Below are 27,662 nucleotides of genomic sequence, written 5' to 3'. Positions count from 1 at the left end.
CTTTTCAGGGAGGCCTGGGTCCGGACACAAACACACGTGCACACACACACAGTTTTTTTTTTTTCATTTGGTGGAGGGTGCACTGGAGTCAGCTATTTAGCCGTGGGCCTGCTGAGAGCCCGCCATGTGATTTGGGAGTTTACCGTGGCTCGGCAACAGGAGCGTACTTTTGGCAGGTAGTCCCTGGATGCCAGGAGGAGCTGGGACAGAGAAAAGCCACCTCCCGCAGGAGTACCGCTTACTCCACAGCAGCCAGCCCGCCCAGCTCCCCGCACTCCCGTCACAGCCGCCGCCAGCAGCAGCAGGAACCGGTGCCATGTCTCCAGCCCAGCAGTCCCAGACCTGGTTCCCCACCCATGTCCAAGTCACTGTGTTCCAAGGAGGAAGGTGGGTGGCTGGGTGATCTGTGTCTGCTGCCTCCCTGCATGCTGCTGAGATCCTACTCTGGTCAGCATGTAACCCCCCCCCCCCGGATGGACGTGAGTGGCACCGGCGGCGGGCGCAACTCCCCCCCATCCCATCTGGAGCGACTAGGCATCACCTGACCCCTCTTCCCACCCCTGGAGTACTTAGCAACACCCCCCTCCCCGTGGAATGATGCGACACACTTAGCGACACACTTGCTAGACGCCCACTAGCAAACAACACCCCCCCCTGTGGAACGCAGCAGTTTCCGACACCCCCATACCCCTCCCCCTTGTGTAGAGCGGCCGAATCGGAGCACCCCAACCCCCCCACCCGGGGAGCGGGTGAGCACCAGAGTGCACCCCTTAAACCCCCCCCCCCCTGCCTGGGGCACTCCGACACTGCCTCCACTGCTACAGTATGTCATCAGCAAACTTAACAAACCTCACTGTTCAGTAGAGAATTTGTATTCGTGGGTGAACAATGCAAATAGCAAAGGGCTAAGAATGCACCCTTGTGGGACCCCAGTTTTTAATGTCACTTTGCTTGACCTATAACATCCCATCTTTACGCCCAGGGGCCTATTTGTCAGGAAGTCTGAGATCCAATTGCACATGTGTCCATTCAGACCTAGATGAAATAACTTAGATATTAATAAGAATGGAGTTAAAAGCAGAAAAATAAAATCCACAAATAAAATCCTCAGAGCCCTTGGGGTGTTGTCCTGCTTGCTGTCTTTCAGATTACATAAACTCCGGTCAAAGCCGTGGTCTTACATACTTACATGCGCTGGCCTCAGCCGCTATGGGCTGTTTTTGCAGAAGCCCCCAGAGGTTTATTCAGGCTCCAGGGTTTGGTGCATGCGCTGTATCGTGAACGGTACTGTGCATGCGCAGAAACAATTTTTGGGGCTGTTGCACAACTGCACATAGAGAAGCATCTCGGAGGGAGGGAACACCTCCCAAAGGGACTGCCTTGAGTGACTGGCAGGTCGAACTTCAAAAAGGAAGTCACTGCCAGTCAAAGTAAAGCCAGAGCAGTCTCACAGACTGCATCTGGCTTCACTTAGGCAGAGAACAGTGGCAGATTTTACTTGGGGGGGGGCAGCCCTGCAGTCCATAGGTAAAAACTGCCACTGAATGCACTACTTTGCATTATTAATTATTTGTCCCCTTGATTATTTTAATTATACCATAGTATCATCATCATCATCACACAAGTATAGTATTTATAAAGAAGCTCGATATCATGTCTCTCTATGAATCATTATAATGACTCTTAATCATCGGCAGGAAAACACCTTCTAGAGCAGTGGTCGCCAACCCGTCGCTCGCGAGCTACTGGTAGCTCGCGGTGGCGATCCGGGTGGCTCGACCACTCTGCGGCTGCCCGTCTGTCCCTCCCTTCATCTCTCGTCGCCGCCGTCCCTCCATCTCCCACCGCCCGCCCATCTCCTGCCGCTGCGTTCCCCTGAAACAGACCAGACGCTAGAGCTCATATTTCATCTCTAGCGTCTGACAGGCAGGGAACACAGCGCTAAGCACTCCCGGCACTTCCGGGTAGCACTGCTCCCTGTCAGACCGTGACGCTAGAGGTGAAAAATGACCTCTGGCGTCTGTTTCCTCCGCAGCATTCATGGAACTCACAGGACTTGCCTCAGCCTCCTCCATGGGATGCCTGCTGCCTGATCATCGCCCTGCTGCTGCCGCCATAGGTACAACGCTTGCATATTTAAGTGAAAAGGGGGAGGCTGTGGTGTTTGGTATGGGGGGTTCAGGCACATACCTGTCTCAACCCCCTTCATTCCCTTTCCCCTATTCTTCTCTATCCCTCTTTCTCTCCCTCTCTCCTTCTGTCTGCCTCTCCTCTCTCCTTCTCTCTCTCTCTTTCTCCTCTATCTCCTTTTCTCTCTCCCTCTCTCTCTCTCCCCTCCCTATCCTTCTCTCTCTCTCTCTCCTCCCTATCCTTCTCTCTCTCTCTCTCCTCCCTATCCTTCTCTCTCTCTGCTCTCCTTCTCTCTCCTTTCTGTCTCTCTCCATTCTCTCAGAGAACATGCACCCTGGCACACTATTCCCCTCATGCCACCCCATCCACTTTAATGGTGCCCCCCTATCAATTACTTGTGGATCTGCCCCTGGCTGTGACAGCTGTGATTGTGAAGCAGCTGAGCTCCACTGGATGAGGCGGGACACAGCCATGGCAGCAGCTACTGCGGGAGAGAGACAGGATTTTCCTTCCTTCCTATTTTCTTCCCTCATCTGACCGCTACACTGCCTGTTGTCTGCCACACTGCCCAGCCACCTGATGCCTGCTGTCCTCTGCCAGGCTGGGTACCTGCTACCCACCAGCAGGTTAGAAAGGTTGAATAAGTTTTGAGGAGCTTTTTTTATGTTTTTGATAATGCAAGGTTGATTAGGGGGACCGAGAGCTACAGGGGGGAAGGGGAATGGAGAGGTGCAGAGGGGACAGAAAGGTGCAGGGGTAATGGGATGAAGAGGTGCGGGGGGACAGAGAGGTGCAGGGGGGCAAAAAGGTGCAGGAGGTAAAGGAGTAATGGGGGGACAGACGCATGCAAGGGTGACTGGGGAATCGAGAGGTGATAGAGGGGTGCAAAGAGGATGGAGACTGCAAAACAACACGCACACTCTGTCTACTTACAGAGGCTGGGGGCATGGCCAGCAGATCTCATAGCGCTGGCCATGCCCCTATAGCAGAAAGAGTGGGGGATGTGGCCTTGCAGGAGTACCACGATTGTAGATCATGCCCCCCTATTTTCGGCCGCGTGCCTTTGGCATGCGCAGATGTTCCTTCTCCTCTGCCTCTGATGTTGGGAGGTATGTATGCAGCATATTGGACATTGCAGTGTGTGGTATATTGTGCCTGGGGCAATGCAGTATGTGGCATAATATGTCGTGGGCATTACAGTGTGTGGCATAATGTGTAAATGGCATTTTTCTTTTTAAAAATTTTTTAGAAGCTCTTCATGCAGTATATTTTGTCTCGAGTAGCTCTCGCCCCAAAAAAGGTTGGAGACCACTGTTCTAGAGCATAATCATGTGACTATTACCAAAGGAGTACAACCCACAGCTGAGATACAATATGTCAGATCTGAAAGCGATATTACTATTTAGTAGACAGCCCACATGCTGAAGCAAATGTAACCAGCAGGCTGTATTGGCTTCACATATACATTCAATTACTTGCTACGTTACATAGTGTTTGTTTAATGTGCTGTGACACATATTAGTCTCCTGGGGCAAGATAGGGCGGGTTGCGTGCAAAAATCGCACTGGGAGGAAAAGGCTACAATATATTTCAGTTGGATTCCTTTTATTTGATGCATTCACCGCTGCTTTGTGCAATGATTTTAGTATTCAGTCTTTGTTTGTTTTTTTCATCTACAAATCATTAGTTGCTGGACCCCTGTGTCAGCAAAGTCATTCTTGTCCATGTTCTCTGTTGGTCTTTAGAACTACTGAGAACATCTGGCTGCCACAAGCTTGTGACAATATTGAAATGCTCAATTGAAGCACTTTCATAGAGATATGGCTGCTCTTGCGCTTTCATCTAGAAGATCCAAATAATGTGCAATATTATTTAGGTGCCAGTTTAAAATGTACTTTTCCAGTTCTGCAGCAAGTACATAAAAACATGGCACTGTAGAGTTTCCTACATGCTTACACAAGCTATTTTGGGCCACCCAACCCCCAGAACTATTTTTGAGACCCCTCCCCCCTGGACCCATCCTCTAATACTAATAAGTTCAGGATATGACAATGGTGTGGGAGGGTGCAAGGAAGAACTCACCCAACAACGGAGGGGCTGTGGGCAGCTGCAGCAGTGCCTTAGCGGCAGTGGTGTTCTTGTATATATGTGGTCCCACTGCTGCGCTCGGCCACCTACAGGCTGTGCTGTGCTTCGCCGCCGGGCTGCAGTACAGACGGCTGACCAAGCGGCCAGGGCACACGCTTGCAGTACAGACGGCGGCACAGCACATCTTGTTGGCGGCTGAGTGCAGCAGAGGGACACAGGCAGATGGCTGCGGCGGTGCACAGATGGCTACATCACTGCTGCTACAGCTCGCAGACAAGCCCTGCTTCTTTGGGCCCTCAGAATTGTCGGGCCTGTCACGGTTGTCCCCCTAGACCCCCCCCCCTCGCCAGGCCTGCACAAGAATAATGTTATAAGCAGAAGACTTCTCCACTAGTGGAGCAATGCTCCAGATTTTCACAAAGGATTCAAACTTGATACATAGGGATGACCGGCAGTGGGGATGCGGGCAGCCAGAATACAGACACTGGTATCCCTATAGAGGGAATCCTGACAGGGGCCAGGTAAGTATACATAACTTACCCCTGCCCAACAATCCTTCCTCCTGCAACCCTCCCCACAGCTTAACACTAACTATCCTTTCTAATTGCCTATCATTAACATTCCAACCCCACGCCCCAGCCTAAACCTAACCCCTCCCTCCCTTCCCTGGCCTAACCCACCACACATACTTATATTCAGCATCTCAGTAGTAGGGATTCTGGTGCTGGTCTCCTGGTGGTAGTTGGGATGTCAGTGCCAGTATTATGAACGTTGGCATTTCCACCGCCCAGATGCTGAACGCATCACTACTGTACATACGCTATCAATACTACATGCAATATTTAGTATACTGTACATTATATCTGTGTTTCTATACACACATACACACATACATCCATCAACTTTGGCTTTTCTTTATTTCTAAAGATGGGTACACACTGAGCAATATATTGGCCGCTCAATTGAACGGCTTATATATATCACAAGCCTGTTGGCTGTAGTGTACTCCAGATATGCCTATGCATGTGCTTTAAATGCAAATGCAGCCCCCCTTCGCACGCGAGTTCCCCCGAATGCATGCGAACGGGTGTTTTGCATAAACATCCTTTAGCACCTTGCCTGCGGGGAGGAAATCATTCGATGGTCACCAACCATCATATTATTTCTAAGGTGCACGCCAATCTCTGGTGTCTTAGATTTGCGGCTACCTTGTATGGGTTGAGGGCGGGAAGTTGACATCCGGTGACATCATCTGTCCTCCCCTGGCACCCGAGTCATCGCCGAATTACTATGGGAACCCCAGCATTTTCATGGGATGCCCATGAAATGCTGGGGATGCCCAAGAAATGCTGGGCATTCCCATGGGCACAGCCCCTCGCCGCCACCCCCTGTCCACACTACTAGGTGCAAACTGGACCAAGCGTCTGGGCATGCGCATAATGCTTGTGCGCAGAAGCTAAACATTGCTCCCCTGTGCGAACGCAAGGGGGAGCAATCAAATTAGAATGATCTCCATAGTTCACAGACATATCATGTTGGCTGTTCAGCACACACGATAGCCAGCATATCTTCATATATATTGGTGCATCCATTGGTCCAGTCCGCTGTACGCTTGCTGCGGGGGGGCCAACGTCACAACTGGGTGAGGAAATTCCCCTGGTCAGTGACTGGTCCGCCGATGTGTCAGTCAGGTGTGTACCCAGCTATGGAGCTGGATTCTCAAAGCTTCAAAAGTGATAAACTGTAGAGTGATAAACAGCCAGCCAATCAGCTCCTACCTGCCTTGTCACAGATTGTGTTTGAAAAATGTCAGACAGGAGCTGATTGGCTGGCTGTTTATCACTCTACAGTTTATCACTTTTGAAGCTTAGAGAATCTAGCCCTTAGTCATATTTAGTCATATGTATGGACTTCGGGTTTACAGGTGGTTTCTCACTAACATGAAAGACTACTGTACCATGAAATGGAACTATGGAGTCTACATACTAAGACTTGGAGTGAAATAAAGAATAGTATGCTATCTTTCCACTAATATTATTCTTATTGGCTTATATTCTGCCACTGTGACTGTGACGCTGCTAATTAAACACATGAACATACAGTATATGTTTTGAGAGAGCTCACACATTAAGAATGGCCTATAACTTGACACACCACTGGATCCAATGCTGTGGTGTGAGACAGAGGTTTTTTTTTTTTTTTTTTAGCAATTGCTATGGATACGAAATCAAATGCATAAACTTGCCATTATCTGGTGAAATGTAAACAGCAAAATGCAGTCAAAACTTTAAACACTGCTGTTTTTGCAGGTTTGACCATATTTCCCATACAGTATTTATCGAGCCCTTTCTCAAGAGTGTACATGATAGGCAATACTGTCTATAGATGGCATTACCTATAGGCACTTATTTTTGTCTCTTCGCTAAATTCCAAATATGAACCTCCCAGCAACCAATGCATCTCATGCATGCACTGTACAATGGCCCTGCGAGTGCAGAATGCTCCCAAGTCATAAACCCTGATGTCCTCACACTGCCCAGAACAGTTCTCATGGGAAAAGCTGTTCTTTAAATTTTATATTACCAAATCTACATAAATACAGTATTAATAAATGCTGCTATGCATGCAGTAAGTGGTGCGATGTATCACATTCAAAATGCGATAAGTGATCTTGTCCATGTATGCCGAGTTGTACACATCTGGGCAGCCTGACCACCCCTACTGGAGCAATAGTCATCCTCATTAACCATGCACAGTTGGCCCAACACTTTTCCTGGTTTCTCTGGGTCAAAAGATAGGTCTCAAAACACACATATTTAAACAAAACACACAGATCTGCATACAGTAGTCCATAATTCCATTGATGCATTCCTAAAGCCTTGGCATACACGAGAACCCCCTATTATAGCCCAGTTATCCCCATTTAGCTGCAAACAGAGCTGCTTTTGGTTGTATTCACCACTCTAAACATGCTATTCACATCCTATAGCATGTTTACCTACTTTTCTTTTCTCCTTTCCGGGAGAAACCTCTCATAGGGGCTTCCAGGATGGGGGCGGAGCTTGTAATCATCAAGCCCTGCCCCCATTATAGTAAATCCCGTGATGCGTGGCTCTTCGGGGAGGGAGCAGGGCAAAAAGAACTAATTTTGCATAATTTTAACCCCACCTCCTTCCCGAAGAGCTGCAAATCACAGGATTTTCACACGTGGAGGTAGTAGTTGTGGGGGGGGGATCAGTGGTGCAAGTAGGAAAAATGACTTAGTGGTACTGTGCCGAAGGTGCGTGTCGAAAAATGGGCGTGGTCAGGGGAGTGGTCATATGACAGTAGGGGGAGCAGCTCGAATATTGCACGCCGAAGGCATACGGGCAAAAATTACACAGTAATGCCTGTTACGCGTCACACACCCAATACATATGCCCATGCCATAATGCCCGTTACACATTATGCCCCACACCATAATGCTCACCGCACAACTGATGCCCATAACTAATATGCCCCCACAGTTCCAGATATATGCCCCCACAGTGCCACACATATGCCCCCAGTGCCAGATATCATATGCCCCCCACAGTGCCACACATATGCCCCCAGTGCCAGATATCATATGCCCCACAGTACAACACATATGCCCCCAGTGCCAGATATCATATGCCCCCACAGTGCCACACATATGCCCCCAGTGCCAGATATAGGCCCCCAGTGCCAGATATCATATGCCCCCACAGTGCTACACATATGCCCCCAGTGCCAGATATCATATGCCCCCCCAGTGCCACACATATGCCCCCAGTGCCAGATATGCCCCCCAGTGCCACACATATGCCCCCAGTGCCAGATATGCCCCCACAGTGCCAAACATATACCCCCAGTGCCAGATATGCCCCCACAGTGCCACACATATGCCCCCCGTGCCACACATAAATGCCCCCACAGTTCTAGAAGTACAGTAAGCAGCAACTCACTGTGGGCCAGATTCTCTAAGCTTCAAAAGTGATAAAATGGAGAGTGATAAACAGCCAGCCAATCAGCTCCTGCCTGACATTTTCCAGGCAGGTAGGAGCTGATTGGCTGGCTGTTTATCACTCTCCATTTTATCACTTTTGAAGCTTAGAGAATCTGGCCCAAAGTCAGGTCAGGTCCGGGTACTCTCCCCCTCCCCCCCCCCCTTTCTAGTCCCTCGCCACTGCTGCCTGCTTCTGCTTCTTCCCTGGGGAGGGGAGGACATCTTCCGTCTCTCCTTCTCCACATCTATCTCGCGGGCTGGCTCCTGACTGGCTGCCAGCCCGCGAGCTCTGATTGGTGAACAGGCATCTATGTCAGAGTGACACAGGGAGGGGAAGGAGAGATGCACGATTTGCTCCCTCCGAAGGCTATCAGCTGTGGCGGGGCGGCGGAGGCCACGCCCCCTACCACTTACATATGCGCGCATGCACATAGAACACTTATGGGGGCATTTGTTATGGCGGTATGGGGTACCGGCAATATATATTTTACCGGTACACCGTACCACCCCGTACCGCCATACTTGCACCCCTGGGGGGGATACAGGGGCTTCAATAAATATGCAGGAGGCTTGCCCACCCTTCCAGGGGGCCGAGAGTGGGACTCGATTTTCAGTCTCCCTGACATTCCGGTAGCATAGGCAAGTTTGTCCTGTAGCTGTAGTCATGGCAGTACGGATGGTGTAATGGTTAGCATTACTGCCTCACAGCACTGAGGTCATGGGTTCAATTCCCACCATGGCCCTAACTGTGCGGAGTTTGTATATTCTCCCCGTACTTGCGTGGGTTTCCTCCGGGTACTCCGGTTTCCTCCCACAATCCAAAAATATACTGGTAGGTTAATTGGCTCCCAAAAAAAAAATTAACCCTAGAATGTCTGTGTGTGTGTGTACATGTGATAGGGAATATAGATTGTAAGCTCCACTGGGGCAGGGACTGATGTGAATGAGCAAATATTCTCTCTGTAAAGCGCTGCGGAATCTGTGTGCGCTATATATAAGAAACTGCTAATAAATAAATAAATAAATAGTTGTGTACACTTGGTTCCAGTGTGAACACAGAGCTAAAACATACAAGAGATGACCTTGTCATAACCTCTACATCAGTCATACTATAGGAAATATATCATTCATCAAAAACATTTTTTGCACACCAGATACATTGAAGCCTCTGAGAATTTTCAATATTTGAGAATGCTAGGGGAACATAAATGTTAGTTTACATGATCACTGAGTGCATTGGCTCTTATCCTGCAGAATTAGGGATGGATTCATTCTACAGCATGGTTAAACAACAGAGGTGAGCTGTAACACAGAGCAATCATTAATGCAAACAGTTCTGGAAGGGAAGACTGGATCCTGTTCAAAACAGTCATTAGATTTAAAAATCAGAATGGAAGCTGGAACGAGTAAATGCAGCAATTCACTTAACTTGTCAGAGAAACCCAGCTGACATTTTAATTTGGTAAGGTTTGCTGCAATGCTAACATTCAGGGTCAGCCACTCTAAGGAAATACCGCACACTGATCAATACGTCTTGATAAGCTCCAGTAATTATTTTACAGCTGGAATTTTTCATATATTAGGAATTTTATATTTACATTTTCAAGAACAACTAAGCATTCATATGTGAAATACATACACACACATATATTATATATAGAGAGAATCCTGATGACATTTTGTGTGGCTGCTTCTATACGGGGAGGGGGGATGCCGGGCGTGCAGCGGACCCGGCTGCTTCTACACGGGGGGGATGCCGGGCATGCGGGGGGCCCGGATGCTGCTACTGCTGTCAGACTCACCCCAGCCTGGCGAGTCACTCCACAGAGGGCGGCGATGGGCGATGCGGCGGCGACAGGGGGGGAGGAGAGAGAGTTAACACTCACCTCCATCCCATCCGGGGGGGACAGCTGCTCCAACTTCCGCCCTCCAGTGGCCGGCACCCTAGGCAATTGCCTAAAACTGCCTAGAGGTGGCTTTCTATCTATTGTACAATATATTTTAAAATGAATGCAAGTATATTCTTATTTGCAATAGAACATAAAATCATTTCTATTCATATATCGACCTGCAGAAAAGTGGGGTCCTGTGCTGGGAGTTGCAGACTTAAATGCATTGATCAATCAATCAACAAAATCTCCACTGTTTATTATTGCTAGTTAATTTAGTGAGTGCAAAGACTCTGTGATTTCTATTTAAACACTGTGGTCACAAACCATAGGGCATCCCAAATCTAGGAGTGGTGAGTGCCGGTTATTAGTGCTTTTATATATACTGATGACAATTTACTAAAACTGAAAAATTGATCTAACTTGGCCTCTGGAGCGTTTGTTTTTGAGTGCTGCACCCTAGTTGGCTATATATACATCAGTGACGTGCGGTGAGATAAGTGGTTGGTGAGGCACTGGCTTGGTGGAGCTAGCGCAAACGGGGTCTGTGGGGAGCGCTGGGTCTGCGTTACTTCTGCGCTGACAGGCAGCTGTGGGACCTGCTGCCTGCATAAGCAGCAGAGACCAGCAGAGCAGCTCCTGCCTGTCAGCGCAGAAGCAACCTGGACCCAGCGCTCCCCATAGACCCGTCAGCGCTGGCTCCACCAAGCCACCATCAGATTGCACTTAATATGTGATAGTTTATAATTAGGCCCCATCATCTCACAGATATGCTATCCTATAGGGTATCCTAGTACATACTATAGGGTCTCACAGCACATACAATGACCCAGCCCCGCCAAGTCTACTGCAGCCCACAGGTGGCACATGAGTGATACCTGCGCACAGAGCGGCCGCTACAAGTGTGAATTATTGAATAGCAGAGTCTGGTGGCCACTATGACAGGTAGCAAGGAGGTGGCATGGCTGGATGGAAATCCTGGCAGGGTGACAGGGGTGACTATCAGCAGGGCTTCTAGTTAGCAATCTGGGTGATAGCTGACTGTACTCTGCTCAAAACATGCTAGTGACAATGAGGAAAAGAGCTCCAGCGGGTAATCACAGCGAGGAGAGAGCAGGCAGTGAGGAGCCGACGGGCAGGAGTTAAACTAGCGCCCAGCAGCATGAAGCAGAATCAGCAGACCTCCATCTGTAGAAACGGCACCTGTAGAAGTGCCTCAGTGACATGCTTTCTGCCTATATGAAAGCACACCCCTGTCACTGATGCAGATCTGATTGCCCAATCACATCTGCCTCAGTGACAGGGGTGTGCTTTCATATAGGCAGAAAGCACGTCCCTGTCACTGAGGCACTTCTAAAGGTGCCGTTTCTACAGCTTTCTTGAATGGGATTTTAAAGCCTGATGCTTTGCCCCGACCACTGCCCGCCCCCATTTTCTGGCTCTTAACATGGTCAGCGGGAGGCCTCCTAAACCAATAAAAACGGGGTAAAAATGATAATAATAATATAAAGCATATATTTATGACATATAAGTATTTGCTTTGTATTATTTTATTATGTTGCTCAATAATGACAGGGGAGGCACTGCCTCCCCTGCCTCCCCTGACTGCACGTCCCTGATATACATATATATATATATATATATATATATATATATATATATAATACAAGTATCCACAGAGATTCCTTTGCAGGTCCCAAAGCAGAAGAAGAGGCGGCACTCAAAACGGACTTTTTAAATCAAGTGAATCTTTGTATTAAATCATGAATAAAAGTGCAGTCGAACTGCACTTTTATTCATGATTTAATACAAAGATTCACTTGATTTAAAAAGTCCGTTTTGAGTGCCGCCTCTTCTTCTGCTTTGGGACCTGCAAAGGAATCTCTGTGGATACTTGTATTGTATACCCCTGCGTGGAAGGCACCCCGGCATTTCCCCATCGGTCCTTAATGCCAATCCCTACGTTCTATATATATATATATATATATATATATATATATATATATATATATACTCATATATATATACTCTGGTAGAGCCTGGCACTCGTCGATATAATTTGCCAAGGTGAAATTCTTAGGTGCCCTCTGGAGACTTGACTGTCCAACAAAGATGATCAAAAAACTGCATCACTCTCAAGGCTTATTCAATTGCAAACAAGGCTTTAATCCAGAGATAAAAAGTCTGTAGATGTCAATGCAAAAAAGTTACCAGTGAATATCAACCGCCAACCACAATATACTCTTGTAGAGCCCGGCACTCGTCGATATAATTTTCCAAATTTAAATGCTTAGGTGCCCCTCTTCCATGGCAACTCATTTGCAATTTTTGCATTGACATCTACAGACTTTTTATCTCTGGATTAAAGCCTTGTTTGCAATTAAATAAGCCTTGTGAGTGCCGCAGTTTTTTGATCATCTGTGTTGGACAGTCAAGTCTCCAGAGGGCACCTAAGCATTTCACCTTGGCAAATTATATCGTCGAGTGCCGGGCTCTACAAGAGGATATTGTGGTTGGCGGTTAATATTCACTGGTATCTACTTCTATGGCACCTCATTTGAAATTTTTGCATTGACATCTACGGACTTGTTTGCAATTGAATAAGGCTTGTTTAAAGGCATAGGTTTAAAACCAAAGTCATATACTGCTCACACTGTACCGGGACCTCGGTTGCACTCGAACGCCGTAGGACTTGCTTGCAGGGAGGCGTGCAAAGATTCACCACGTCCAGGACACCAGTGACAGGAGGAAAAGGAGCGTCGTAGGCCTCACCCTGACGCGTTTCGTCACTGCGGACTTTGTCAGAGGGCTTGGCACTCCCAATGACTTGAAGCAGCTTGCAGCCGGTGCCTTCACAAGAAGGTAATCATAGCAATGTGTAGGTGCGGCACTCAGGGACTTACAGGTCATACAAAAATCAGAGGCGAAAGTTGCTTATCAACGTTTCAAATTCTGTATATGTACGGCATTTGAAACGTTGATAAGCAACTTTCGCCTCTGCGTGATTTTTGTATGATCTGTAAGTCGTCATATATTTCAAAATAGATGTAAGTGTACTGTATATAAAAACGTCCAAAATAAGCTAAACTTACTATTTTGTGTGGATGTTGTTTCTGTTAAGGGCAGAATACACTCGGTTGGTGGTCAGTAATTACAAGCTTTAATACAATATGAGTAATGTAGAAATTAAAAACATCACTAATGAAATGTTTTCATATTTTATTAGTATTTGCCACCCTAACTAATGAGTCACACGATAAGCACTTAGCAGCTCATCCATAATAAAACGCAACACGCAAACAATTAAAGAATAGTCTCCAGATGTCTCTGTGCCTATGCATAGCTCAGACATCAATAAAAAGTTAATATTTCTGTATATACAGTAGTACATTTACTACTCATTTAAAAAAACTCATTAGAAAACTCATTATGTTTAACTCTTTCCAAAAAATAATTTATCATAATCAACCATTCAGCATGAAGTGATGAACTATGCAAATGGAGTGCCTGGAAACATCACACCTGGGCTCAGGGCCAGCCCAAGCCTAATCTTTTGGTAAGCAAACATAGATTTTTGTGCCCCTCACTGTGGATATTGTAGGTAGAGATACAATGTGGGTGGACCATGAATTGCTACATAAAAATACAGACATGTATCAAAAATTTAAGGTGTGGCCACATAAAAGTACCAATTCACATTACACCACACAGTAGTGCCCCTTACACACACTGCGCCAGCTAGAGCCCCTTAGACACACTGCACCAGCTAGAGCCCCTTAGACACATTGCGCTAGCTAGAGACCCTTAGACACACTGCGAAATTACACATTATGCCACACAACGTAATGCCCATTATACGTTGTGCCACACATTGTAATGCCTATTACACATTGTGCCAGACACCATGATGCCTATTACACATTATGCCACAAACTGTGGTGCCCATGACATAATACACCACACACTGTGATGCCCTTTACACATTATGCCACACACCGTGATGCCCTTTACATAATATACCAAACATTGTGATTCCCATTATGTATTATGACACATACAGTAAGTGCTTCTTACCTATAGGCTCATTGCTTGGGGCTTAATGCTCAATGCTAGAGGTTACATGCTCAATGCAAGGGGCCTCATGCTCAATGCCAATGGGGTTTCATGCTCATTGCCAAGGGGGATTACATACTCGTTGCCACAGGAAGTTAAAGGATCGTTGCCACAGTGGAGTTAAATGCTCATTGCCAAGTGGGAGTGAAATGCTCCTTACCAAGGGGAGTGAAATGCTCATTACCATTTTGGAGTGATATGCTGCCGCTCGCTGTAACAGGGACAGCCACCACCCAGGCATAATTTAAGGCCTCTCAGCAGCAGTGCTTGCTGTGTAAATTGATGTGCATTCCAGAAAGGGCTGGCTCACCCATTACGTGGAATACCCAGCTGAGTAAGGTGCCATAGTAATCAGGGTGCTGACAGTGTCTTCTTCATTGCTGTCAGTGATCTGATTACTATGGCGTCTTGCTGTATGCTTCCACTCCCTGGTAACATTTTAGGGGTGTTAATTAATCGCAGGAGGCATGGCCACGCCCTCTTAAAGAAAAATAGTTTTAAAAAAAGTTTTAGGGTGAGCCAGGGAGCCTCTCTGCAAGGTGCATCTTGGACTCAGCAGCAGCAGCCTCTGCAGTACAGTACACTCCAGCGTGTGCTGTGCTGCCTGGGAGGGAGGGGAAGTGGGTGCAGAAAACCAAAGCTCCGGCCAGGCCCCTCTATCAGTCCTGGGCCCGGTAATTAGTCCCGCCCCCCCCCCCCCCAATCCTCTCCCTTCCCAGGGAGCCGGACAGTAGGGGGAGAGATGAGAGGCTGCAGCCGCAGCACAGCCTTTCTTCCCAGCTAAGCACATGCTGCCCAGTGCTGTGTGCTGAGCTGGGGAGAGAGACAACTGCAGCAGCAGCCTGTCATCTCTCTCCCTCGTGTTTATTTATTTTGTCGTGGGGATGTGGCCACACTCCCTCTGGAGGCCATGCCCTGCCATAAGCCACACCCCATCCTTAATTTACCGAGGCCTGGCTGAGTTGTCAACGCCCCTGCACAGAGGAGAAATTCCACTGTTACTCACCATCAAATGATTTCTCCTCTCTTCGCAGATAAATTAAGCCTGGAAATGCTTTTATCCTGCCCATTCTTCAGCAATATTGGGGATGGGTGCTGACGTCATGTGACATCAGCTGCACGCCCCAAGCATACGGGGGGCACACCTTCGTTCGCTGGGGTCGTCCAACGTTTCTATTGATGCGCCCGCAGCTTTTGTGGGCATGCCCCCAGTGGCCACCCCCTGCCTATCCATCACTTTGCAAACAACCCGCATGTGAAGAACTCGCCGAGGGGGTTCGCTCCGGGGTTTGCGCATGCTCATGAGCGACTATGCGCATGCGCACACACCCTCCATCGGAGATGGGGCGAAATTAGGTGCTCAATTAGTAGGTCTGAATCGGGCCCATGAAGCAGACACCTGCGCCCCTAGACAGTGCGACAGTGCCTTACCCAACAAGGCTGCTTAATCACAAAAGAGGTGTCCTGTCTCTAAGCAATATTGTAGAGAAGAAAATAATGTGTCTCTTAGGTCTTAGCCATTTGGTACTTAGTTATATATTATAATGAGTTGTGTTGGCATAGATGCCTACTGTATAATGTATTCAGAAGGTAAAAATAAGGACAAACAGCAGTGGGGGTCCAAGATGTCAGGTTAGTAGATACAATAGGGTCTACTGCAAAATCTGTGTTCTTAAAGAACTATTTCTGTCTCATACAGAATTAGTGTTGCTAATAATACAGTATGGGAAGTAGGAAAAATGAGTCAATCTGATCAATCTAAAAATAAAGTCTTCTCCGATATTCTTGGATTAGGTGCTGGTAGAATAATTCCTTGGCTTGTAAATGCAATCCTCACACTGTCGAACATCACCATGATCATTATATGATCCCCATACCTCAAAGTCAGCATCCCCAAAATATATACGCACAGTCTCAGCTTGCAAGACTTTATAGATATTTACCAATATTCTAATAAAACTGATACAATCTACATAATAAACATATTGATGATCAGGCAGTATTCCTAAAAGGGTCATATTGCACCTGTGCCTTGCTGTTATTCACCTGCTCAAAGCAGTTGACAGATTAGCTATTACTGCTCTGTTGCATTTCATATTCTATCCTCAGCACTAAGACTATGGACTTTTACCTATAGAACCCATATACTGTACATTAGTTAATGATGTAGTGGTTCTCATCTCCAATCTAAAGTACGCCAACAGGTCACATTTGCAGGATTTCTATATGTGGAATAATCAATGCACGCGCAGTCACCGCCGTGCAATTGCGCATATGCAAACACTCAGTTTCTATGGACTGCACCGAATGCAGCCCATAGAAGCCAGCTAGGGCTGCACAGGAAGCCAGCTATTTGCCTATCGTAACGCAGACAGGCAGTCCCGGAGGGAGAAAAAAACTGCCATTGGGAATGCTTTACTACCGGTGACTGGTAGGTAAGACTTCCAGTCACTGCCTGTTACAGTGAAGCCAGTCCAGTCTCAGGGATTGCATGGCTTCACTGACTCTGAGGTGGTTGGTGGATTGCTGCAGAAATTCTTAAAAATTAATATTTTGCAGGAACATCTGTATTATTTTCAATATCTCAATTGTATTAGTTAGTATGAATTGAAATTATTATTAATTATATACAAATAAAAATCAAATATATTGAGTAGGGCAGTGGTTCCCAAACTGTGCGCCTAGGCTCCCTGGGGTGCCTCGGAGCACTTTCAGGGGTACCTCAGGTTGGTGGTCCAGAACCAATACAAATTATTTATGGTCAATGAAATAGGAAAAATCAGTGCTTGTGGCTTCAAATAATAAAATATGTGGGTAAACAGAAGTGAATCTCTTTGCAAAGGGGTGCCTTGAAAAATATTTTTATACTGTAGGGTGCTGTGATTCAAAAAGTATGGGAACCACTGGAGTAGGGAATTCAATTAGCACCAGTGATTTTTCAGGTGCTAAAAAGGAGATTTGATCGGCAATCCAATTGCAGACACTTATTAGTGCCTGAAAAATGACCTACAGTATTTTGAGCGAAAACACATAATGCGGTATTCAGTGTACTCGGCGGCGAGGAAAGGTTGTACAGTAAGGATGGCTTTTTTTTAGCGAGGAAAAGCCATCCTCACCGTCCAGCCCCCTCGCCGACATCTCTCCACATTCAATGTTCTGGGGAAATCCTCGCCGTTAGAAGATGATGAGGATTCCCTGGAACGGCGACGTTCACCGCAAATGCAGCGGGCCCACTGAATATAGCAGCGAACCTCGGTGAACCACATTTGCCAATTCCACCTCACAGGAAAGACCCAGCGAGGTGTAAATGGCGAGTGCCATGGGGTCAGTTGACTACTTACCCGCGAGCTATGATGGCAAACTATCGGTACTGCTCGCCGTCATAACTAGCCATATAGCATTGAATACACCCCATAGAATTCATGATAAGAGTTCATCACAGATCTACTGTATGTGTTTTATCTGCTGTAATTGCAAAAACAGGGCACTTATCAGGGATTTATTTTCTGGACCTCAGCAGGAAAAATGAATTCCCCTCTAAATGATGATCATGGTGAAAATTTAACTTTAAAGCAAAATTCACCACTTAAAAATGGTCCTGATGTTGCCTATGTAAGTCATTGTCCCTCTTAGCATAAGAAAACCCTATGAGTTATCCATGGCATGTGTATGTTGTGGCTAAAACTATGGCAAGACATGCTGGGATGTGTAGCATCACAACAGCTGGAGGGCCATAGTTTGGACATACCTGCCATAGAGAGTCAATCTTTTTTCCTTTTTTACAATTTTGCCTCCACAGTACTTCGAACTGCTGGTGAACCTGGAAAAACAAAGCAAAAATAGATCTTTAGCAAGATAGATTTACAGAGATATAAAGACATTTGGGAAACGCACAACACAATATAAATTCCTTACTTTGCCATGGGGAATAGAATGTATGAAAAAGAAATTGACATGAGCTGTGTATGACAAGACCCAGTTCAGTTTGAACAAAGCCACTGAGAGCTGCACATTTGTTATATGCTCAAATGATCTCATGTAACAATGTTGAATTGATGTGTAACGCTACAGGATACTTGTCTTTTCTCCTGCAATGGAGACCAGAGAAATGTGAGGAGTTCTTCTGGGATTGCAGAAGTGTAGACAAGCCTCTTGCATCCTGCCCACTTCTGCAGAGAAATGAAAGGGGAAGGTTTTATGCAGTGAAGACACTAATCACTGTGCTGTGGTGATATTGCAAATGGAATTGAGGGTAAAATGTGCCTTTTTGCAGATGACACAAAGGTATGCGACAGGGTAGACACACCAGGAGGGGTAAAACAAATGATTGAGGATCTAGGCAGATTAGAGAAATGGTCAAGAGAATGGCAACTACAGTTTAATGCGCAATTGGTGATATTGCAAATGGAATTGAGGGTAAAATGTGCCTTTTTGCAGATGACACAAAGGTATGCAACAGGGTAGACACACTAGGAGGGGTAAAACAAATGATTGAGGATCTAGGCAGATTAGAGAAATGGTCAAGAGAATGGCAACTACAGTTTAATGCCAAAAAATGCAAAATCATGCACTTGGGTCTCAGAAATCCAAAGACTCAATATAGTATAAATGGCACTATAATGGAAACTACTGAGGAAGAGAGGGATCTAGGTGTCACTATTTCAGGGGACTTAAAAGCAGGTAGGCAATGTAACAAAGCAATGAAGAAGGCAAGTCAGATGCTTGGTTGCATAGGGAGAGGTATCAGCAGTAGAAAGAAAGAAGTAATAATGCCACTGTATAGGTCATTGGTACGACCTCACCTAGAGTATTGTGTTCAGTTCTGGAGACCATATCTCCAGAAGGATATAAATACATTAGAGACTGTACAAAGAAGAGCAACTAAAATGGTGCATGGCCTACATCACAAAACGTACCAGGAAAGACTAAAAGATCTTAATATGTATACTTTAGAGCAGAGAAGGGAAAGGGGGGACATGATAGAAACTTTCAAATATATCAAGGGCTTTAACAAGGTACAGGTGGGAGACATTCTTCACAGGAAGAGGAGCAGGAGAACACGAGGACATGCACTGAAACTAGAGGGAGGAAGATTCGGGGGAAATGTGAGGAAGAATTTTTTCACAGAAAGAGTAGTAGATAAGTGGAATAGCCTCCCAACAGAGGTGGTAGACGCAAATACAGTAGTACAATTTAAACATGCTTGGGATAAGCACATTGATATCCTTACATAAAAATAAGGATCAAATATGGTTTGAGGTAACATGTTTAAAAAAAGGGGCAGACTAGATGGGCCAAGTGGTTCTTATCTGCCGTCAAATTCTATGTTTCTATGTTTCTATCACTATGAAACCTATCATCGCGAGCACTCCAATGCTATTATGTTGCAATGGTACAATTTTCAATGGACAGGTATTTCACGCATCCATGTTCACAAAATATATATATATATATATCTTTTTTTTTAATTAAATTATGTTGGATATGTTTTAAATCAATGTTCTTAACCTAATTCAATCATAACATATTGCAGGGTAAAGATAGTATCTAGATTACATTTCCAAAACAGAAATTAAATGCCTAGGAACATGGTCACCCTGGCCCCCAGGGGTTAAACGGAAACCCCCGCTGGGTCCCACTGCCTAAGGGGCCCACCTCCTCAGACTGTGTACTTGAATTATTCATCATACATTTTATATATATATATATATATATATATATATACATATAAATTTATATAAAATGTGTGTGTGTGTGTGTGTGTGTGTGTGTGGTGTATTTATCTTCCCTCCAGACTACTGGGACAAACTTACAACACTGGTAGTGCCCCTTATGTGCATAATGCCCACAGTAGCTATGCACCTTACATGTTTATTGCCCAGATAAGTAGTGCGCCTAAAATGCATGGTGCCAACAGTAGTGGAGTGGAGTAGTTATCGTGGAGTAGGACAGGTTTCAAAACCTGCCTCTGTGATCTTCCAACAACCAGGAGAGATTCCACTCCATCCCACTGTTTCAGGCTGTGTGTAATTGAATCAGTGGGTTTTTATTTAAAAAGTTTCTTTTTCCTGTGACGTTAACTTTTAGCAATATATTTTGTAACCTAATTTTTTCCCATAACATAAGCTTGAAGTGTCCAATTTAAATGAAACATTCTTAATGTTAGTCTCTGAAGTACTGTATTTAAGAGTGCAATTGTAATATTAATAATTTGTGTGCAGGCAGAACCAATGTTGCCGTGAACTAGGTCCTAAAATCGTGTTGAAATAGACAAATGCTTGGGTATCCAGTAACAGTGTCACATGGCAGGGATTCGCAAATTGCCGGATCTGGGCAATCGCCGTGCCTAGGATTATGACAAACGATTACCCGGGCCCCTCCAGCAAACCCAGGCTCGGGTAAAAAGTACCCACCCCCACTCTTGACGCCACTGGTTACAAACATCCCTCCATGTGCATATATGCTTACCCCTAGGATAAATCCCCCTTATATAATTACATTAAAGTAGGAAAAGACAGACAATTTTTGATGTCCTTTTTATTGGTTTAGCATAGTGTGTCATTTTTTTATTTTGCCAGAATGCCGGGCACCCGCAAGTGACAGTGATATCATACAGGCTGTATGTGGTGCATGGACTCTTTTAAATTAAAAGTATTTCTTTTACTAATTTTATATTTTGATTATTTCTTTTTTGTTTTTCTATTTTAATTATTTTGATTTTTGTAACAGTAATTTAAATGAGTTATACAGGATTCTATGTCCGCACCTCACTATTGTAATATCACCTGTCATAGTGATCTGATTATAGTGATCTAATTATAGTATACAGTACTGTAGTGGCCATTTCAGCTGCTGTAAGAACAAAGGCCCTTATTCTGATCGGTTCGGAAACGGCCGCATGCGGCCGTTCCGCCGATGTTTTCGCTCTGCGCATGTGCAGAGGGCACTCTGCGCATGTGCAGGCGAAATCGCCGCAAACATTTTTTGACCGCCGCAAAGGGGGCGGATAGGGGCGTGAGGGGCTACTTAGCCTCATTTCCCTATGCATACGCCCCGCGTTTCATGGGCGTTCCCATGCAAACGCGGGGCGTATGCATGGTAATGAGGCCATGACGCGCGTGTAGGGGGCGGGCAGCTGACATCGCCGGATGTCAGCTGCCCGCCCCAATACAAGATTTCACACGGACAAGTGTCCGTGTGGTCTTGTGTTGCGGGACCTGGTGGAGCGTGCGGCCCTGCATTCGATGTTCGGCGACCATCGAATGCAGGGGCAGCTCCCAAGGTGGAGGAGGCGTATCCCCGTCCACTTTCATACGGATCGCCACATATCCACGTACGGACGGAGGTGGCGATCCGTACGCAAGGCGGGGATTCGTCTGTGCGGTCGGAGCCGCATATGCGGCTCCGGCCGCACCGATCAGAATAAGGGCCAAAGTTACAACTCATCTGTTATTGCTGGGAAATCTATTATGGAAAAATTTTATGAAGGAAATATGCAGTGACATCGAAATGATGTCACGAAGTATCCATGGTAACACCATGCTGACTTTATCCCTTATACAGTGCCTGTGGGAGATTAAAGCCCTTGTCCGTCATTTAATTATAATGAACCTCTATGCATTTCTCACTTAGGCTCAGCATAATTATGTATATTTATAGAGGATGGATAGGAAGAAGTTAAGAATAAAAATGTTGCAGTTGGTTTGGTTATTTACTAACAAAGTACAAATATGAAGAAGCCTTTAGCAATCAATGAACAATTAGCACTCATTGCCTACTTAAACAAGATCTATCAAGCTAATTGCTGAGTGCTTGTTATGGATTTCTGTACATTTGTAATTTTGGATTGTGTTGTAAATAAACTCTTTTATGTCAGTTACTGTACCTGAGAATAACACTATTGGAAGAACAAATAATGGATTTCCGCATATCAAAAAAACAGCCAAAATTGTTAATTTGCATGAAAAAATACTTAATAAACAGTTTATTCCAATGCAGTATTTGAATTTGTGATAAAATGGATAATAAATACGATCTTTAATTCTACTGCATAAAGGTGATACCATACATCAAACCTTCTAAGCCGAACAAATGGTCCTCAACATATAGACACAATGGGTAGCTGCCAAGGGCCCAGGGCCTTCAAAAAGGGTCAGGTGGTGGTATAAAAACAGTTTGGCCAATCAGCATTCTCTTCCTGCCTCCCAGCCTATAGTCAGACAGTAAATGACTGTGGGTGGCTCGAGTTATCCACCAATCAGAGTATGGATAGCCATTCACTGTATTATTGCATGTTGAAAAATTATGCAGGACCGCAGGTGGCACCAGTGCATTGCTTTGCCCAGCCATGATCTTACCCATAGCAACCAATGAGATTCTAGCTGTCATCAATCTAGTACATTCTATAAAAGGGTTTCTGAGCATATTTTCGGGGAAAGTTCTGCCTGACCTCAGGAGCAAATGGATGTAAGTTTTCTTGGTAACTTTGTGTTGTTAGAGTTGACTTTCCTAACTAGAAATGTATTAAGCCTTCCAAAGTGGATGTATATATATTCTCTAGTGCATTATATAAAATGGTATCCAGAATCTGATTAGGCAACAACACCACCGGTCCTCAGTTTTAGTTGACCAAATTGCAAAAAAAACCTATATTTAAATATGTTCGAATCTAGAAGCAAATCCTTAATTATATTATACTGCATATTAATTTACATAGACAAAGACCATAATATTCTTTTTTTCTGCCTCCGCAGCAAACATCCTGACTGTGATCATCTTGTCTCAGTTGGTGGCGAGAAGACAGAAGTCCTCCTACAACTATCTCCTGGCTTTGGCTGCAGCAGACATCATGGTTCTTTTCTTCATAGTATTTGTGGACTTCATTTTGGAGGACTTTATACTCAACAAGCAGATGCCTCAAATACTGAACAAAGTTATTGAAGTTTTGGAGTTTTCTTCTATACATACATCTATTTGGATTACGGTCCCATTGACCATTGATAGATACATAGCAGTGTGCCACCCTTTGAAATATCACACTGTATCTTTCCCAGCTCGTACTCGGAAGGTCATAGTTAGTGTATATATCACTTGCTTTTTGACTAGTATCCCATACTATTGGTGGCCAAATATTTGGACAGAGGATTACACAAGTACATCTTTACATCATATTCTCATCTGGATACATTGTTTCACGGTTTACTTGGTCCCTTGTTCTATCTTCTTCATTTTAAATTCCATCATCGTCTACAAGCTTCAACGGAAAAGCAATTTCCGTCTTCGAGGATACTCTACAGGGAAAACCACTGCCATTTTGTTTACAATAACATCTATATTTGCTATTCTATGGGCACCACGAATAATTATGATACTGTATCATCTTTATGTATCTCCAATAGATAATAGTTGGCTGGTGCATATAGTAACAGACATTGCCAACATGTTAGCCCTCCTTAATACTGCAATTAATTTCTTCCTCTATTGCTTTATAAGTAAAAGGTTCCGCACAATGGCAGCCGGAACGTTGAAGGCTTTTTTCAAGTGCCAGAAACAACCAGTTCAATTTTATACAAACTATAACTTCTCAATTACCAGTAGCCCTTGGATTTCACCCGCCAATTCTCATTGTATTAAAATGTTTGTTTACCAGTACGACAAGAATGGTAAACCGCTGAAAATCTCCCCGTGATGCGCATTGTGCCATTTGTGGTTTGAGAATACAGCTGATAGAAAAAGCTTGTTAGAATTATTTTTTGCACTCAAGTGCACAGGCGCTTTCCAAAGGTCTTATTATTTACCGTCGCCGGTGTCGGAAAGTACAGGAGCAACGGTGGAAGTTATCTCTAGATGTGGGATGAAGTTGACGGCACTATGCTGAATGTTACTTTGAAGCCTGAAATTCTTCCAGCATAACATATTTTAGGAGGTTACTGTGGAATTACCTAGAAATATGCCATTTATCTGCGGTAGTGCAATACAAGATCCTTCAAACTTCTCATAAAGACACTCAGTGGTGCTTAGTTTAACCAATAGACATGTATATTTCGCAGCTATTGTAATTCTAGTTCTACCAGGTGAATTTTTTGGAATGGAAATGTTAGCTAGGTACGTGATCTTGCTTTACAAGATATTACATTTAAAGAGTGACGTAAAGCTACTAGGGCAGCCGGGGTATTCTTCCGGAACATGTTATATAAAGTAATTGAAGTTCACGGTATATTGCATTTTTAATACTTACTATACTGCGCTTCTTCTTGCTGGTGTGTCAAATGTAACAGTGTTTTATATATGCTGTGACCTACTGCTTATGCTCCGCAATACCTAATGTAAGCTATGTGTTCATACAACCTGCTGTAAATATTCAGCAAATCAATCATCTGTACATTATAGTGGCTTGAATTATTCATGAAGGTCTTATTTAAAACAAGAGGAAAAAAAACATTTGCTTCAGTGCAATCTATTAATGTCACCGCACTTTTCATTACTTCCTCTGGTGCATTCACTGTACAATTTAAACTGGTTGTTGAACATGCCTTAGTACAGTCAGACAAAAACACACAAGCACAACGAGCAGTAACAAACAGCTCAACTCTGCAATATCTAACCAGAGTCAAGTATTTTATTTAGGTTATCTGTTTCTTTAAAGTGGACCAGTCACCTGTAATTAATTTCTTCATCTGACAGCAAGTCCCACTGAATACGTTTAGCTTTTTTTTTTTCAGAAAAACAATTGAATTCTCGTTCTTCATATGTCAATAATTGTCTTTCCAATGGCATTGCCATATCCTAGTAATTCAACTAGAAATAAGTTGCCTGTAGACTTGCATTTATCATATACTGTAGGCTAACGGCAAATGAATACAGTACAATTTAAGATGCTTTAAGGTTTATTGATTTCATTTTTATGTAAGTAATTTAATAGGTAACTTCTTGATCAGTACAAGCCATGTAGGATCAGTTTTCCTTAAGAGGCAGATTTATTTGTGAGGGATGGCCGCGAGAGCCTTTGGGGCTGTCACAGTGGCAGCATTGCATGACCAGAAACATTGACAATTTCCCATGCACCCTGTGTAGATGCGCATGAAAAGGAACAATGTTAAAGCACCAAATTCTCGTTCCATGTGCGCAGTAGGGGAAAATCAAATGCTGGCCTATGGTTGTGATCATTCACAAAGACATAAAAAATGAAATTTAATTTTTTAATAATTTTTAACAAATACATATTTACAAACAATAAATATTTTAAATATACAACTTTAGCTTCATGTAGTCCTCTTTAAAGAACATAGGTGCTTATGTATCAAAGCAGTATAAAACCTTGTAGACTTTTATGAGTCCGAATTCGTCCCCTTCTCCAATGTTTGGAGTCTGCCCACACGCATGTGCAAATATATTATACAGGCGGTTGGGGGGCAGGCGTTCTGCAAGGCGGCGGGTGGCGTGTGGCGCATACCTATTTGCTAGGCAGCCTATCGAACTTGCCTAAATCGAGCCCTAAGTACCAGACAATCGGATCCTAAGTGCCATGTTATGGACTGTGTTTAAAAAATGGCAGATACTGAATGGTTGGTACTTTTGCGGGGGGAATTCAATTACCGTTACCATGGCATTAAATGCCCGAAACCACTTCCCATCTCACACCCTTCAGCCAGCCCACTTAAGGCCCGATTTGTACAAAAGTGCTCACTACCCTATGGTTTGTAGGAGATCCCACTAAAGTGGAGTGTGTGTGGAAGGTTTGACGAATCCCCCATTTATGTCTCTCTACAAGCTTTGATACATAAGCCTCCTAATGCTGTAAAAGTCAGTGTGTATGCATAATGCTTCATATCTTTAGTACAGTATATGCGCTGCAAACCAAAACATTGAAATGCACTTTGAAAAATATCGTTTTGTGTTAATATTTTTTGTCATTGGTGCTTAGTAATTTAAAAGTAATTAATGAATGTCTATTACTGTAGCTACAGGTAAGTGGACTCAGCCATTTTGTAGACTGTCGATTCACTAGCCTTGAGTGATATCAGCCTATGAAATCATTACAATACTGTGTGCATGACTGAGGCAAGATTAAAATTAGCTGAGGAAACAAAATGGCTGCCTCGACTGTGGCGGGATACTAAAAGTACGTTTCCATAGGAATAATTGTGAGCTGCTGCTATTTTTAGACCGTGGTATCGGAATACCTGCAATAATACATCGTGCATAATAATATACACTCGCAGAATGTCACTTATGATGTCTAATAAGTGGATAACACTGAAATGACATCTTCAGCAGTGAACAATTTTCTATGGCATCTCTCCATTACAGTATGTGACCATCTCGACCACATTAATTCCTTGTTTACTAAAGTAATATAAGCTATTAGAAAAAATATGATGAACTAAACTGTATTTATATATTTGAAATGTGAATGTTAAAATATCTAGCTGTAAATACATATATTAAATTCAGTGCAATATATCTGCATTTCTGATGACAAAGTTTTGTATAAATTATAACCTAGTATTTAAAAATAATGTACTGTATCAATACTTTTATTTGATGCTGTTTAACTAAGGAATGTAAGGGAAATTACATATGATGTGACGTTTTTTGAAGGTAGAATTCATTTTCCAAAAAAACTTCTTAAACATTTTTTTTTTTTGTAAAAGTTTCAAGTTTAACTTTTGTATGGAATATAAGTTGAGCGCACATCAGTGTTTGTTTTGTTTTCAACAATACTACTGCAATGTATTTTCTTTTAGAAACTTGTTACTTTCAGTAAAAATTAGGGTTTTTATGTGTTTGTAGGAACCTCATGCTATTTAAAATGATATGATACTGTACACTGTTTCTTTAAATTGTCCTGTACTTAAACCTCCTAAATTATTAATATTTGGCTTGTGGTGTTTGTTAAAGAGTATTTATAGCTAACAAACCTTTACAGTTAATGGTCTACTGGGGCTACCTTATTAGTAGCGGTTATCTACTGCCCGCGGCATCGAGAGCTGTCCTGGGCCCAGGTACTTGGCGGGGGATAGCAGGCCAATGGAGTTGGGTGTGGTCAGCCCCCCCAACCCCCCCCCCCCTCGTTAGGACTACTGTATATAAAATATATATATACATATATATATATATATATATATATATATATAAAATATATATATATTTATTTAAATGTGTAATTAAATGTGTAATGCTGTCTACAACTGGGAAGGGGAAAGAGCAGGCTCCCCATGCCCCTCCTACATGCCCGGGCCCAGAAAAAGAGTACCTGTCCCCCTCTTGGCACCACTATTTACCGCTTCTAATATGGTTTGGCTGGGGTTATCCTATTAGCTGTGATGCCGACATCCTTTTCCCCCTGATAATCGCACTTATCCACACTTATTATATATGAAGCATAATGTCCGTTAAGCAGCCGCCAGACCCGCAATAACACATAGGATTGATTA

General features: G+C 44.2%; 1 protein-coding gene across 1 annotated transcript in view; it reads left to right on the top strand.

The window, feature by feature from the left end:
- The window catches only part of GPR139 (G protein-coupled receptor 139), a 130,934-nt gene extending 103,634 nt beyond the window's left edge, over positions 1 to 27,300 (top strand). Inside the window, exon 2 of the mRNA XM_083153242.1 lies at positions 22,980 to 27,300. Within this exon, the coding sequence (XP_083009368.1) occupies positions 22,980 to 23,914 (935 nt within the window). The 3' untranslated portion in view covers positions 23,915 to 27,300. The remainder of the gene's footprint in view (positions 1 to 22,979) is intronic.
- Positions 27,301 to 27,662: the final 362 nt, after the last annotated feature.

The sequence above is a fragment of the Crinia signifera genome, chromosome 7 (assembly GCF_055691185.1).
Source record: "Crinia signifera chromosome 7, ASM5569118v1, whole genome shotgun sequence".
Taxonomy (NCBI): Eukaryota; Metazoa; Chordata; class Amphibia; order Anura; family Myobatrachidae; genus Crinia; species Crinia signifera.
This window is presented reverse-complemented; position numbering and strand designations above follow the sequence as displayed.